Source organism: Athene cunicularia, assembly GCF_003259725.1.
Source record: "Athene cunicularia isolate RWA chromosome 24 unlocalized genomic scaffold, athCun1 chr24_part1, whole genome shotgun sequence".
NCBI classification, from domain to species: Eukaryota; Metazoa; Chordata; class Aves; order Strigiformes; family Strigidae; genus Athene; species Athene cunicularia.
In genome coordinates this window covers 562,373-578,291 of record NW_020799132.1, presented here as the reverse complement: position 1 = coordinate 578,291, position 15,919 = coordinate 562,373, and the positions used below count along the sequence as shown (strand labels likewise).

Below are 15,919 nucleotides of genomic sequence, written 5' to 3'. Positions count from 1 at the left end.
CCCCCAGGCCCGCTGGGAGGGAAAACCCCTCACCCCCAAGATCCCCCCCAAGGTCCTCTGTAGCTTCAGTGCGTCGGTAGGAAAAGGCACCGGCCGTCATCACGGCCCATCCCCTGGGGCTCCCTGCGCCCCCCACAAGAGCCACCCCCAGGCTGGGGGCCCCGCGGTCCAGCGCGGCCACCCCCAGACCCCGGCCCCGCTCCCTCACAAGAGTCCCAGGGCCAGGGGGCAGCGGTGACAAGGATGCTCTGCTCTCAGCCAGCTCTGGGCATGCCGGTGCAGAGTGTCCCCCCCTCTCTGCGTGGGGCAGGGGGACAACGCAGTCCCTGTGCAGCCCCGGTGGCCTCAGAAGTAGGTGAGGTTCTTGACGAGACCCAGCTCCAGCATCCGCTTGATGGCCACCGCCTCGTGTGAGACATTGTGCTCTGATGCCTGCAGGAGACGGGGAGCAGGGGGTGACACCAGAGCCTTTTCCTTCTGGCCCCGTCCCGGCCTTGTCCACCCCACTAGCGTTGACCTTGACCTTCAGCTGAAGCCAGGAAGCCCCCCAAAAAGAGGGAGGTCACCCTGCCCAAGCCCTGAGCCCCTCTGCTCACACATAATCCAGACCCAACTCCATCCTAACTACAAAAACATTGGGCTACAGGGGGAAGTTGGGCAATGACCATCCAAACTCAACACCCACCATGGAAGGGGGGCGAGGGGTGCCCGTGGGGAAAGCCCCCCACAGAATCATCTCAGTTGGAAAAGCCCTTGAAGCTCCTCCGGTCCAACCATGACCCTCACCCTGACTGTTCCCAACTCCCCCAGATCCCTCAGCGCTGGCTCAGCCCAACTCTTCAACCCCTCCAGGGATGGGGACACCCCCCCCTGCCCTGGGCAGCCCATTCCAACGCCCAACAGCCCCTTCTGCACAGAAATCCTTCCTCAGAGCCAGCCTGACCCTGCCCTGGGCAGCTTGAGGCCATTCCCTCGGGGCCTGGCGCTGGCTCCTTGGCTCCAGAGACTCATCCCCCCTCTCTGCCCCCTCCTGGCAGGGAGTTGCAGAGGGCCAGGAGGTCTCCCCTCAGCCTCCTCTTCTCCAGACTAAACCCCCCCAGTTCCCCCAGCCGCTCCCCAGCAGACCTGTGCTCCAGACCCTGCCCCAGCTCCGTTGCCCTTCTCTGGACACGCTCGAGTCATTCAATTTTGTAGTGAGGGGCCCAAAACTGGTGTCACTGAACGGAGCAGGGTTCCAAGATCCCCCATCCTGGGGGAAAAAATGGGGGAGAACACAGACAAAGAGTAGAGGTAGATCCTTACCGCCATGGACTTGAGCGTGATCTGTTCGTAGTAGTGGATGGTTTGCTTCTTGTTGGCCGAGTCAGGGTAGCCAAAGCCCGCGATGTGCACCAGGTCACAGAAGTGCAGTGCCAAGGTGATGGCCAACAACCCTGTGGTGGGCTTCTGGAGGGAGAGGGGGGGAGAAGAAGACTTACAAGGAGCTGTGTCCTTCAGTGAACTGCACGGGGACGGCCATGTGGGAGGACAATCACCCCTCAGGGGGTGGTCATCCACCCCCCTTTACCTGTTTGACCTTCCGTGGTTGCTTCATAGGGAGGTTGAGCAGTTTAGCAGCAGTTACTTCCATGTAGTAAGGGTTGAGGATGCGCACGCGCTCCGGGTTAGCGTCCCATATCAATGGAGGCTGTTTCCAAAACCCTTTCCGAACCTGCAAGAGGACAGAGGTGTCCAATGGTGCCCCAGTAAGAAGCCCCAAGGTGGGGGGATGAGGGTTGGACCCTAGACCTGACTCCCACCAACTCTTACCCTCTTCTTGTCGTTGAGGATGGCCTCCATCCACTGGAAGTCCATGGGCTTGAAGGGCACCAGCACCAGCAACGTGTCGGGGTTGTTCTCGGTCCTGGGGTTGAAGTGGGCCGACTCCGGGTAGAAGAGGCGCATGGTGGTCTTAGAGCCCACGTCCTGCTCGTAACCATGGACCGGGGCATTGTTCAACCTTGGAAGGGATTGGGGGATGGAGATGGGGACATCACCCCTGTCAACTCCTGCAGGTGGCACCAGGGAGGGGGGTGAAGGGGACAGCCCCAGGGCTGTACCTGATCACAACGTCGTAGGTGTCGATGGTCTCCCCCATGGAGCTGTTGCGGAGCCGGTGGCCGTTGCCCACCACTGCACACCTCCGGCACTTCAGGCTACAGGAGAAAAGCCCTGTCTCAACCATATCTGCTCTAAACCAAGGTGGTTTTAACCCCCCACTCTAAACCAAGGTGGTTTTAAACCCCTCCAGGGAGGTGGGAGGGGGTGGTTTAACGCTGTGTTGTCCACTCTACAAATCTCCGTCCACCATTCCTGGGTTGCAGAGGTTCATTTGGTCAAATCTGGGGCCCACAAGGTGCAAATTCCCCCCTCCCAAGAGAGCAACGATGAAGAGAAAGACAGAAAAGCCCCCAAACCCACCCCGGCATTACCTCTGGATGCTCTCGGGCAGTGAGTAGTGGGTGATCGACAGCAAGCGCAGGAGGACATCTTCTGCAAAGCGAGGGCGAGAAGGTGAGCAAGGCAGCTCCTGCCTGCTACAACATCCTGGGTGCTGCCCCATCCCTGCCATATCTCCTCCAGCCATTAATCCCAGCTCCCCCAAGATCTGGGCAGATAATCCTTGGCTGGTGCTTAATAAAGCCTAGCCCACCCTAAACCATTTTAGAGGGACCACACGCACCCAGGACAAGTAGATCCGTGCCGCAAAATCTAAAAATAAAGTAAACAACTTGCTAGGGATGAGAAAAAAAGAAAATAGTTTTCCCCCTCTAAAAAAAATCCAAAATCAATGCAGATGTTTTTAATAAGAGGGAAGCTGAAACTCCTGGGGAGCGGCAGCAGGACGGACAGATGGATGGACAGAACCCCACAGCGAGCACCACCGAGGCTTACCGCTTCCTTTCGTGCCGTAGGGCAGCTCGTAGAGCGACGGCGTCTTCACCCAAAAATAGTCCTTCAGCTGCAAGAAGAGCGGGTGGTCCCTCGTGTAGCTGCCGAGGAGCAAAGGGCCGGTGAGAACGGGATGGGGGGACGGCACGGCACAGGGGGGTTGTCCTGGCTTTGCGTGTGTCCCCCCCACCTCTCCTTGCTCCCAACCCCGCTACTCACTTCCCGATTAGCTGCGCCGCTTTCTTTTCCACCTCCCCAAGGGGACACGTCGTCTTATTTTCTTGCACGGGGAAATAAAAGCTGTAAGGGAAGAGGTTAAAAAAAAAAAAAAAGTGATGCCTGCTCCTTTGCATCCATTTCCCAGCGAAGGGGGCTCTGGGGATGTTGCTGGCCAGATTTAAAGCTCTGCTCTGGGTATTTGCTGGGCTTGCAGCCTCACATCAGAAGAGGTCTCTCTTGCCTTGCTCACAGACCTCACGCTCTCTCCACTTTCCTTGTTTCCATCAGCATTGGCAGGACTGGGAAGAGAACGGGGTTTTCCCTTCCTCCCGGGCTCAGACAAACCCTGGCATTTGCCAAAAACCCCCGCAGAGCCTGACCGCCAACACACGCCAAGGGGGAACAGTGTATCATGCCCCCCCCTCCTCTGGCAGCGGCACCTCCCCAGTCCCCCCGGATCCAGCGGGACGATGCTCTATGCGAAGGACGGGCGGGACGATGCCACCTCCCGAGAGCGAAGGACATGGCAGGAGGTCCTTTAAATTTTAATAAAAGCCACTCACAGCTGTATGTACCTGTCTTCCCGGTAGATCGAGTACCAAACCATCACCAGAAACAGCGCCAGCACCCCGAGTATCTTCCCTCCTGTGTGCCCAGAGAGCAGGAGAAAAGAAAAACACTATCAAGCCAGTACCCAGAGTTTGGATACCGGGGACCTGCAGGCTCCTGGGGATCTGGGATGGCAGAGCTGTCCCCAGCAAAGCCACCTCCCCAGGGAGCATCAGGGTCCTGGTTGGCACAGTGTGTCACCCCCCCCTACCCCAGGAGGAGCAGCTCCAAGATGGAGCCAAGTTGGTTTTATCCTGGGTCCAAATGCCGCTGTGATGTTTCCTCCCATCCACCTCGCATCAAAGGCTGCACAAACAACCCGCATTCCACCTGCCTCCACCCCATTTTTCTACCACAAAGCCCGAGGGCTACCAGGTGCCCAATTCCAGAGGATCAAGGACCCCAGAAATCACCCTCCCTGTCCCAACTTGGCCCATGATACCCCAATACTCCATCACCCAACTGAAGCTGCATCCTACCCCCAAAGCCAAGTTTCCAGGATCCCCATCCCTGCTTGGAAAGAGGGAGACAGGACCCCCGCACCGTGGGGACTCACGAGACTTGTTGATCATTTTTATCAGCAGGAGAGGCATCAGGCGAGGGCCGGAGCTCTCATCGCGGCTGCCACTGGTCACCTGCAGCAGGAAAAGCGTTGGGATGAGGTTAAAACCCATCGGAGCCATCCCCAAAACCCTGCCCAAGAGGCATCACCCCACCTCTGGATGAGCAGGTGCGGGGGTTCCTCAAGGGATTTATTTCGATCTACATTCACGTTTCACTGCCCCGCAGCCACCAGAGGTTTGATATATACAGAGTTTATAAAAGCCAGGCAAGCAGACGCAGTTCCCGAGGATCCTCAGCCACACAGGTTAAATGCCGAAATTCAAAAGGAAACAAATTAATTCAAGAGGAAAAAAATAAGCCCCCAGTGGGTTTTCAACCACAAAAGCCCAAAGCGCCCAAGTCAATGCCCGTGGCTATGACTTGGGGGGAGATTTTTAAACCCAGCCCTGGCTCAAGCATCCGACTGGCACCGGCCACCGCAGGTCCGAAGCCAAACGTGCTGCCACCACCACCGAGCCAGGCAGAAAGGAGAGGAGCAGCCCAGTGGGATCAAAGCAAAAAGCATCACGTACTTGGGGAACCTCCAACACCTTCGATTCAACCATCCCGGCCTGGGGAAAGGGGGATGCCGAAAGCTTAATGCGCGCGCAAACGCCGACCACAGAAGCGGGGCGACTTTTTTCTTCCTCCGAAACCTCTCACTCCTGGAATAAGGCAGCAAAGAGCCGTGGTCAGAGTCACCCCGGGACCAGCTCAACCCCAGCCCACCACAACATGGCAAGGATGGAAAATTAACTTACCGGGTGGGAGAAGTTTTGGGGTACATGGGAGACTCTGCTCCCTGATAAACTGCTCCCTGAGGATGAATCCTACTCTAAGCCTGGCTCAAGAGCTGGGCTTGGCTTTGCCACCCCACAACCGAGCTGCTCCCCGCTCCAGACTGGCCACAATTTGGAAGAGGAAAGGGTCAAGGAGGTGCTAAATGCCCAGCCAAGAGGAAAGGTGCACGTCTGGGCTGGGCAACGGAAATCCTGATCTGAAGTGATTAGTCACGTTGTTGGGGAGGAGGAGACGGGGTGCATCTCAGCGCTCCACCCTGCCTAACAAAGTGCCGTTAATGAACCTGGCTTTTTGTGAGTTGGAGAGGAAAAAAATATCAAAAATGAGGAGAAATGGGACCAAAGATGGTCCCATGAGAGCCAGGCTCTTCCCTGCCTCATCACCGGCTCCTGAAATTAAAAGGGCAGGAAGGGCAATTAATTAAAAAGGGAATTAAGAACAATTAAACTGCAGCAGGCAACTGCATGGTATATGAAGCAAAGAAAATTGTGTCCATTTGACAGCGAAGCAGAGGGACAGGGAAGGTGATACCCTGGGAAAGGGCCTGTCTCCTCGTGAACCACTTTTCTTCCATAAAACACAGGTATTAACCCCTTCCCAGTGACCTGTGCCTGGGTTTGGCCCCACCATCACCTGGGGACCCCAGGAAGGGGAAGCACAAGCCCCCCCACCCCCGCAATTTACACCCTGGCTCTCATCCTGCCTTAGTATTTCTGGCTCTAGGGTTCCCTTCTGGCTTGGGAAGGAAAGGGAAGATTCAACCCAGAATTGTACCTTCAAGGGTCAGAGCAAGCAGGGACGAGGAGCTGGGGGGATCTTGCCCCTTTAAATGTAACATTTGCTTGAAAAAAATAAAATTGTGGGAAGTAAAAAGCAGCTTGTGTTTTCATGGGGCTGGAGGTGGTGTTCTGAGCAAAACCGGGCACAAAAGTCCCCGAGTGGAAATCTGCCACCGCAGCTGGAGGCTGGCGATGCCCCTTGGGGGCCTGAGCACCCCCATTCGCCCAGGGCTGGGGTGCTGCTGGGCACTGGGACTCGAATTTAGCATCAGATTCCGCCCCCAGTTCTCTCCTTCGGTGCCAAATCACCCAGCAGAGCTTCCCACCGAGCGGCTTCACCCCTCCCGCTAGCTTAAGACACTGGGAAAATCCACTCTCACCCCTGGTGTTTGCTTTTACATACCAACTTTTTTCTAAATACTTTTTTTTTTTTAAGGCTTTATGATCTTTCCCAGACTTGTATGCGCAAGCTGGGCCTGATGCAAAACTTATCTAAAACAAACAGAGTTAATAATCCCTAAGGAAAACAAATGCTGTTTAGTGAAGCGTTCAGGGAATGTGGCGCAAAACAGAGCACACCCAGGCTGCCCCGTGCCCAAGCCAAGGCAGAGGTGATTTTGAAATAAATTCAAGCTCCCCCCAGCCCTTGTGCTACCAGATCTGCAGCCCAAACCAGAGCGGGTGCTTAAAGCGGGAAGATCTGAGTGTTCCGAGCCACTCCAGAGGATGCAGAGCTGGTGGAGGGAGCGATGCTAAAGGGTCCCTGCAGCATCCTCAGATCGTGCAGCATCCCTGGTCCCCCGCTGCATCTGCTGGTACCCCAATGTGGCACCCCCCAGCACAGCACCCCCCTGGTGCCCCCCACTACAGCATCTCCAGCCACAGGGGTGACATTCATCGCTCACTCCTCTCGTGGAAGAGATCATCAAATCACAGACTGGTTTGGGTTGGAAGGGACCTTAAAGGTCACTCAGTCCCACCCCCCTGCCCTGGGCAGGGCCACCTTCCACCAGCCCAGGTTGCCCCAAGCCCCGTCCAACCTGGCCTTGAACCCTTCCAGGGAGGGGGCAGCCACAGCTGCTCTGGGCAGCCTGTGCCAGGGCCTCACAGGGAAGAATTTCCTCCTTAGATCTCATCTGAATCTCCCCTCTGTCAGTTTAAAACCGTCACCCCCTGTCCTATCCCCACACCTATGATCTATAAGTCCCTCCCCCCTTTCCTGCAGCCCCTTTCAGCCCTGGGGGGCCGCTCTAAGGTCTCCCCTAAAGCCTTCTCTCCTCCAGCTGAACCCCCCAACTCTCCCAGCCTGTCCTCGCAGGGGGGGCTCCAGCCCCCCAGCATCCTCGTGGCCTCCTCTGGCCCCGCTCGAGCAGGTCCGTGTCCTTCTGCTGTTGGTGCCCCAGAGCTGGACCCAGCCCTGCAGGGGGGTCTCACAGAGCGGAGCAGAGGGGCAGAAGGGATGCAGACGTGCCTCGACCACCAGTCCCATGGGTTCGGTCCAGGGCATCATCTCCCCTGCCAAGCCCCAGAGCTGGGGGAAAGTCCCGGGTGGATTCGGCTCCCCACGCTTGGAAGAAGCAACTAAGAAAGCCCCTCTCTTTGATGTCTGGGCGACGCACCTCCAACGCACCCCCGGGCTGAATATTATCACTGCATAAATGACTTAAAAGCCCCACCACGGCCCCGTCTTCACACCCAGGTCTCCCCCTCCCCAGCCTGGTGCTACAAGAAAGCCCCATCCCTGGGATGCTGCAAAGGCATCTCATGGCAAAGCTCCTCAACAACTTTCCCCATCTCCCTCAGAGCCGGAGTGGGGTTTCAGCTCCCAATTTTGCCATGTCCCACCCAGGAAAGCCCCCGGGAGATGCCAGCAACAACCACGGGGACCAGCCCTGCGTGGGTGACCTCAGAGGAGCTCATCCCTACATCTCCATCCACCCCCATCTCCCCTCCATGGCCAAGCTCTGGCCAGATCCAGCATCTCCAAATTTAAGTCCTGTGAATCCATAAAGCAGCAGCAGGCACCGGCCAAGTTGCTCCCAGCCCACGTTTGAAAAAAAAAAAAAAAACAAAAAAAGTGTTTAAAGCCATGGAGCAAGCACAAAAGTGGGCGGTGTTCATAAATCCCCCCACCCCATCCCAGCATGGGTGGACAGTGATCCCAGCCACCCACCGCCATCCCAGCAAAGCATCCGCAGACCAGCAGGCCACACAGCAAAAGCTCTTGGTACTTTTATGTTTCCATGGTAACCCGTAGATCTGGAAAACGAAGTGTGACATGAGGCAAGGACACCTCTCCCATGCTCCCACCATCCCCATCCCACATGTCCGTGGGGGTCCAGCCTCCCCAGGGGAGAATGAGCATCTCTGACAGTTCACCCCCCAAAAACCATGTGTTTATTTTTAACTGGAGCAGAACTGGATTTGAAGGGATCATGCCCAAGGAAAGGACACGCTGGCGATCCTTAGGGATTCACTCCCAGCAGTGGGAGCCAAAGGGAGACAGAGGAGACAGCCAGGACAGCACAGACCCCTTCGACGCCAGCCAGACCATCTCTTCTGAGCCTTCAAGGCCCACAGAGCCTCGCAGGGCCCAGCAGGACAGATCTTGTGCTCCATTTCGAGGTCCACAACCAAGATTGACCCCCAAGGAGGCAGTTTACAATTCTGGGATCTTCCAAGCCCCCATCCCACAGGTTTTCTCCACGCGGGAGGGCTGGGATTGCCGGAGGAGGCTGGCAGATGCCACTTTACCCCCCACGCCGGCTCGGCCGCATCCTGCCTCGGCAAAACCATTGCATGCTGAAGCCTGAACACGATCTGGGAGGCAGCTGGGGGCAATCCTCCAGGGAAAGGATCCTGCCAACTTGAGGCACTGCCTGGGCTTGGCAGAGCATCAAAGGTAGCCAAATCCTCAGCCTGGCATCCCAAAGCTTCCTCACCCTGGCTGCTGTGAGCTCCAGGTGCTCAGGGATTATTATTTTTTTTTTTCCAAGCTAGGAAGGAAATCGAGACCCACAGCAGGGGAAAAAACCTTGCAGGATTGCAAACCGTTGCTGTCGCAAGCTCACACAGCACCACAAAAATCAATCCTGTTCGATAGCAGACATCGCCCCATCGAGGGCGCAGAGAACCAGCCCGTGCTGCTGATACCCACACTTATCCTATTTTAAAAGCTCTGCAAGTCACTTTAAAGGAATCTTAATTGCCTCTTAATCATAGAACCATATATTCGTTTAGGTTAGAGAAGACCTATAAGATCATTGAGTCCAACCGTTAACCCAACACTGACAAGTCCACCACTAAACCAGGTCCCTAAGTGCCACGTCTACACGGCTTTTAAATACCTCCTGGGATGGTGACTCAACCCCTTCCCTGGGCAGCCTGTTCCAAGGCTTGATAACCATTCTGGTGAAGAAATTTTTCCTGATATCTAATCTAACCCTGCCCTGGGCAGCTTGAGGCCATTCCCTCGGGGCCTGGCGCTGGGGCCTTGGCTCCAGAGACTCATCCCCCGTCTCTGCCCCCTCCTGGCAGGGAGTTGCAGAGGGCCAGGAGGTCTCCCCTCAGCCTCCTCTGCTCCAGACTGAACCCCCCCAGTTCCCCCAGCCGCTCCCCAGCAGACCTGTGCTCCAGACCCTGCCCCAGCTCCGTTGCCCTTCTCTGGCCACGCTCGAGTCATTCAATGGCCTTTTTGGGGTGAGGGGCCCAGAACTGAACCCACTCAGCGAGGGGCGGCCTCACCAGCTCAGATCCCTTCCCTGTCCCTGCTGGCCACGCCAGTGATGACACAAGCCAGGATGCCATTGGCCTTCTTGGCCCCCTGGGCACACTGCTGGCTCATATTCTGCTGGCTGTCGACCAACACCCCCAGGTCCTTTTCCACCAGGCATTTTTCAGCCGCTCTTCCCCAAGCCGGTAGCATTGTGTGGGGTTGTTGTGACCCAAGCGCAGGACCTGGCCCTCAGCCTTGCTGAAGCTCATACAGTTGGCCTCAGCCCATCCATCCAGCCTGTCCAGATCCCTCTGCAGAGCCCTTCTACCCTCCAGAAGATCAATACTCTCGCCAACCTGGTCTGCAAACTTACTGAGGGTGCCTCGATCCCCTCATCTAGACTGTTGATTAATAAATATTAAATGTTAAACAGCACCGGCCCCAGTACTGAGCCCTGGGGACACCACTCGTGACTGGCCACCAACCGGATTTATCTCCCTTCACCACAACTCTTTGGGCCCAGCCATCCAGCCCGTTCTTTACCTCACGAAGAGTACGCTCCTCCAAGCCACGAGCAGGCAGTTTCCAGGAGAATGCTGTGAGAAGCGGTGTCAAAGGCTTCGCTAAAGTCTAGGTAGACAACATCCACAGCCTTTCCCTCATCCACTAAGGGGGTCAGCTCATCATAAACGGAGATCAGGTTTGTCAGGCAGGACCTGCCTTTCATAAACCCACGCTGACTGGGCCTGATCTCCTGGTTATCCTGTACTCGCCATGTGATGAGACTCAAGATGATCTGCTCCGGAACCTTCCCCAGCACCAAGGTCAGGCTGACAGGCCCGTAGTTCCCCGGATCCTCCCTCCTGTAGATGGGCGTCACATTTGCCAACGTCCAGTCAAGCGGGACCTCCCTGCTTAGTCAGGATGGCTGATAAACGACTGGAAGTGGCTCGGCGAGCACCGCCATCAGCTTCCTCAGCAACCTTGGGTGGATCCCATCCAGCCCCACAGACCTGTGTGTGTCTAAGTGGTGTAGCAGGTCACTAACCATTTCCCCTGGGATTAAGAGGCCTTCATTCCACTCCCTGTCCCTGCCTTCCGGCTCAGGGGGGTGGGTACCCCGAGAACAACTGGTCTTACTATTACAGACTGAGGCAATGAAGGCATAAAGTACCTCAGCCTTTTCCTCATCCTTTGTCACTATGATTCCCCCTGTATCCAACAAAGGGTAGAGATTCTCCTTAGTCCTCCTTTTGCTGCTAATGTATTTACAGAAACTTTTTTTTAATTGTCTTTTACAGCAGTAGCCAGATTAAGTTCTATTTGAGCTTGGGTCCTTCTAATTTTATCCTTGCATAACCTCACAACATCCTTGTAGTCCTCCTGAGTTGCCTGCTCCTTCTTCCAAAGGTGATAAATTCTTTTTTTCCTGAGTTCCAGCCAAAGCTCTGCTCAGTCAGGTCAGTCTTAGTCCCTACCGGCTTATCTTTCGGCACACAGGGACAGCCTGTTTCTGCACTTTGAAGTTTCCCTTCCTGAAGAATGCCCAGCCTTCCTGGACTCCTTTGCCCTTCAAGACTGACTTCCAAGGGCCTCTGTCAACCAGGCCCCTAAACAGGCCAAAGTCTGCCCTCCAGAAGTCCAGAGGTCATTCTGCTGCCCCCCCTTCTTACTTGTCCGAGAATCAAAAACTCCATCACTGTGCGATCACTGGGCCCAAGACAGACTCCAACCATCACATCACCCACAAGTCCTCCTCTGCTCACAAACAACAGGTCCAGCTGCCTTCCCTAGTTGGCTCCCTCTTGCCAAATCCTCTTCCACACACTCCAGGAACCTCCTAGACTGTTTCCTCTCTGCTGTATTGTATTTCCAGCAGACATCTGCTAAGTCGAAGTCCCCCATGAGAACAAGGGCTAGCAATCATGAGACTTCCCCCAGCTGCTTACAGACGATTTCATCTGCCTCTTCACCCTGGTTGGGTGGTCTATAACAAGACTCCCACCACAACATCCGTCTTGCTGGCCTTCCCCCTGATTCTTACCCATAAACACTCGACCCTATCAACACCATCATTAAGCTCTAGACAATCAAAACACTCCCTAATCTACAGGGAGTGTGGCGAGGCACAGTAGGGGAGGCAGCGCTGTTTCCTGAACCCATGGTATCCCAGGCATACAACAACCCGGCCAAAGATTTATGATAGGGAAAAAAACCAACCTCGTTGGCATGTAAGCCTTAACAAAACATTTACCCGTGATGAGGGTGTAATTTTGGAGATGGTAACAGCAAATAAACTCAGGTAGGATGACTGTTTCCACGGCGGCAGGTCCCCAGAATAAATCCAGGCTGCTCCTGCCCTTCCATGGCGCTGGCGGTTTTAACGTGCTCAGGAGCTGAAACCTGACTCAGGCCAGCGCTGCCACCATCCTCTCCTCTCCCCCTATTTTTTTTTAATCCTTGTAGCAGGAAAAACACAGGGATGGGCCCAAAATATTTTCCTACAGCCCTGAAATGCTGGCTGCATAGGTGTACCTGAGCATCCCACGCCTCTGGGGTGCCATCAAAGGAGCTACAGGGCTCCTCCTTGGTGGGTTAGGCTACATTATTATAGGTTATACATTATTATTTACATTCTATGGGTTTAATCACTCTTTTCCTGTTAAAAAAAAAATAAAGACCTTTCCTTGTCAGATGTGCCAACCTGGAGGTTATAGCCAAGCCGCTGAACAAGAGCTGAGCCATCCGTGAGGGGACAATCCCACGCTAACATGACGAGGGTGGGCACCTACCGGTGACAATTTTATACCCATGGGATTTCGTCCCCCAACCTCCAGCATCGCTCCAGCCACCCTCTTCCTCCTACCTGCCCCAGTCAGTCCCTGTTTGTCGCCACGGTCACCTCATTGCCATGTTTACTCACCAGCATCTGCATCCTTGGAGACCGCCCAAGGATGCAGGCAGCAACAACGAGAGCAGTTTTGGCAACATGCTGCAGTCCACCCCCCCCCAAAAGCAGCAGAAAGGGGAAAGCAGCAAGCTGGGGGTGCAGGCAGGGTGAAGGCAGCCTTTCCCTGCTGCGTGCTCCCCTGGGAGCAGCAGGCAAAGCATCCACAGGGAGCACCCACTCCCTTATAGCAGGGGTGTGAACAGCCCAAGGAGGTAAAAAAAACAGACCACAGAGATGCTGCAGCCCATCTCCAACCCTGACTCAAGCAGTTCCCAGAATCAACCCCAGCCCTCTGGGGGGAAAGGGATGGAAAAATAAGGGATCTCAAGTCCCAGGGCTGAGTTATCCCACAGGCAGCTGCTGTCTCCAGTGGCTTCTAACTACAGGGGTCCCCTTTTGGGGGCTCAAAAGCCACCAGCTCAACCAGCGTCCCCTCTGCAAGGCTCCAAGTGCCACCTTAACCCACCCCCACCCTGGCAGCCCTGTGGTTTCACCACCACTTCCTCCTGTTTTGCACCAACAAACGGCCTGGTTCAGGAGCAGTGTAACCCCCAGGTAACCTCACCCAAGTCCTCCAGCCCCAAAGCCTCTGGAATAAAGCAACTGGATGGATTTACCCCCCTGCCCCTAAACCAAAACGCTCATGCCATCTCCCCTGATCTTTTGGCCTACATTAACAGCCACAGAGGAAAATACCTGGAAGACAAACTCACTTCATCACTTTGCACCCCCGACATGGCCTTGATGCTCTGTTAACCCCATCAGCCACGCTGGGAGAAGGATGCTCATCTCGGCAAAGACCTTTTCCAGCATCCCCAGCAGCAGGAGAGGCTGAAGCCAGTTGCCATCAAGGTGGTGATAAGGGAGGAGGGAGGAGGTCATGGCTACTTACGGTCCGTCCTCTTGGTCCAGGCAGAGCAGGCAGGAGCTCGGCAGGATCTACGAGGCCATCCTCTCTTCCCCTAGCAAAGGGAAAAGGAAGAACATCCTTAGGGCTACAGCAACACACAGCAGCAGTGCACGAGGGACGCTTGGCATAGCAGCCATCCGCCTTCAGAGGATCCACTGGATCCCTCACTGATCCCCACCCAGGGCAGCTCCGAGCACGGATAAGGAACCAGCCACAGGAGACCCACAGAAGGGCCCTGACAAGCCATCACACGTCGCAGAGGATGTCTGCGCTCTCTGCAAAGCCACTCACCTCCCCCGGCACCAGCAGCACCCGCCACCAGGCTTCCAGCCGCTTTTAAGGAGGAGGCGTGGTGGTTCAGAGCCCAGACCTCGCCGCAGGTTTCCCCAACATCTCTTGGTCTTTCCCACTGAAATCCCCTTCCATGACTCACTCGATTTTTAGGAAGCAGGTGATGCCCTTTCCCAGGGAAAGGGGATGCAGCCCTGCTCACTCTGGGATGATCCACGGCTATCCTGCCTTCCCACACAGAAGATGCTCATTAATCCCACATCTCCAGCATCACTTCCCCCAAAACTTTCAAAAATTACGCATCCTCATCTGGTGCTGCAATATCCTTACAATTTGGGGAAGGAAAAACCCTGCTGAGAAGCTGCCGCACACAGAAACCCTTCTGCCATGCTGCTTCTCAAAGAAAAGCTTCTCTGCAGGAATAGCTGCTCCACATCCAGCTTAATTACTCCAGCTAATGAGCAGCAAGGTGGGGTGAAGTGAGCCTGCTGCTATCTCAGTTAGCAGTCAGGACCCAGCTTGGCTCTTACCCCCTGTGCTGGTGGGAAGGATGGGGGACAGTGGGAGTCGTGTCTCTCCCCCAAAAAACATGCAAGGAACAATCTCAGCCCAGTTCAGTGCAAGGAAGGGCAATGCAGATGAGGAAGGGTCACCCAGCAAGGGTCTCTCCACAGCTAGTGCTCAAGTCCTGGCAGAGAATCAGAGAATCATCTCAGTTGGAAAAGACCTTGAAGCTCCTCCAGTCCAACCATGAACCTCACACTGACCGTTCTCAGCTCCACAAAATCCCCCAGTGCTGGGTCAATCCTAAAGAAGAAGCTTCCAAGAAGAAACTTTGAAGGGCAGGAGGTTTCCTTACCTCTTTCCATCTCCTCCAGCTAGGAAAAGCAAAGCTGAGAGATGCTGGGGGCCACCAAGCTGCTCCAAGCCTTCCCCAAAGCACACCTCGCTCTTAATGCCCCGTGAATGTTAACGAAGAGGGTACGTCCCCATGCAAGGGATGGGGAAGGAAACCACCAAGCACCTCCAAGATGGTTTCTCTTATCATCGAGGCTGGGCACTTCTCCCCAGGGACCAGGATTTCTGCAGATGCCCTGGGATGACAAGGGATGGCTCCATCCCAGTGCCACACCTTCCCCGTCCAGCCAAAGCAATTCTGCTTTCTTCCACCTCCACCGTTTCCTGAGGGGACCGATTAAAACAGAGGGCTTGGGGCAATCAACAGCCAAACCAGATGCACTTGGGGCCGCTTTGCAACTGCCAAAAAAAATCCACCTTCCTGCAGCAGGATCTTGCCAGCAGCCCCGAGCCCACCGGATCATCCAACGTTGCTGCCAACAAGAAGCCTTTTTATTTAGAGCCATGAATTATAGGATCCTCTGACGAAGTTAAACTCCCCCCAGGGAGCTCGTGCTCAAGCACTTCGTGGCCCAGCATCAGCCCCTGCCGTGTAGATGATGAGGATGCTCAGAGCTGCCCCGGGGGTGGGGAAGGGGATGTCTCCTTCCCCACAGCACCCTTCTGGGAGGATGCTGCAGCCCTGGATCAGCAGGACACTACGATCCCTTAAAGTACATCGGCCCACCGGGGAGGAGGATCCAAGGTCTTGCCCAAAGCTGGTCTGTCCAGCTCGACCGGGAGAGCCAGGAGCAGGATTGCTGCGGGTCTCCCCAGGATTGTTTTCCAGCCTCCCGAGCTGTCCCCCACCATCCAGCCCAAGGTCCAGAAAAAACCCACCACAGTTCAGGCATCCGCCTCCACCACTCACCACGGATGGCTCAACCCATCTAGCAGCTGATCCTGCCAAGAAATAAACATCCCATAGCCCAAAGCCCTCAAAAACCCCTAAACAAGCTGAATTTTGCTCTTTTTCCTCCCCACGGTCCCAGCCTCAGTTTCCCTCCCTGCCTATCAGGCTGCATTTAAATAACAATTTCCATATTTAAGGGGGGAAAAAGTCACCTTGTGCTGACTCCCTGCCACTCTCCTTCCAGGCTTCAGGTGGAAGAAATCTAAAACCCATCCCTTCCCCTAGTAAAGATTAAAGCCAGCCGGATCAGTCCTTTGAGGGGTTCAGCCCTGGTGCAGGAGCACCCCCGGGGCTGTCTCTT

At 55.4% G+C, this 15,919-nt stretch overlaps 1 protein-coding gene across 9 annotated transcripts in view; it reads right to left on the bottom strand.

Annotated features, from left to right (window-relative positions):
- Positions 1-6: 6 nt before the first annotated feature.
- ST3GAL4 (ST3 beta-galactoside alpha-2,3-sialyltransferase 4) overlaps positions 7-15,919 on the bottom strand; it is a 23,159-nt gene continuing 7,246 nt past the window's right edge. For 4 of the 9 annotated variants that reach the window (XM_026863695.1, XM_026863697.1, XM_026863700.1 and 1 more), the window contains exons 2-12: positions 13,500-13,569; positions 4,316-4,394; positions 3,714-3,795; positions 3,151-3,231; positions 2,935-3,032; positions 2,472-2,532; positions 2,100-2,195; positions 1,810-1,999; positions 1,568-1,711; positions 1,303-1,446; positions 7-432 (exon numbers count right to left, since the gene is read on the bottom strand). In XM_026863695.1, the coding sequence (XP_026719496.1) occupies positions 346-432; positions 1,303-1,446; positions 1,568-1,711; positions 1,810-1,999; positions 2,100-2,195; positions 2,472-2,532; positions 2,935-3,032; positions 3,151-3,231; positions 3,714-3,795; positions 4,316-4,394; positions 13,500-13,569 (1,132 nt within the window). In that variant the 3' untranslated portion in view covers positions 7-345. The other 5 variants (XM_026863698.1, XM_026863703.1, XM_026863699.1 and 2 more) reach the window with 5 other exon arrangements.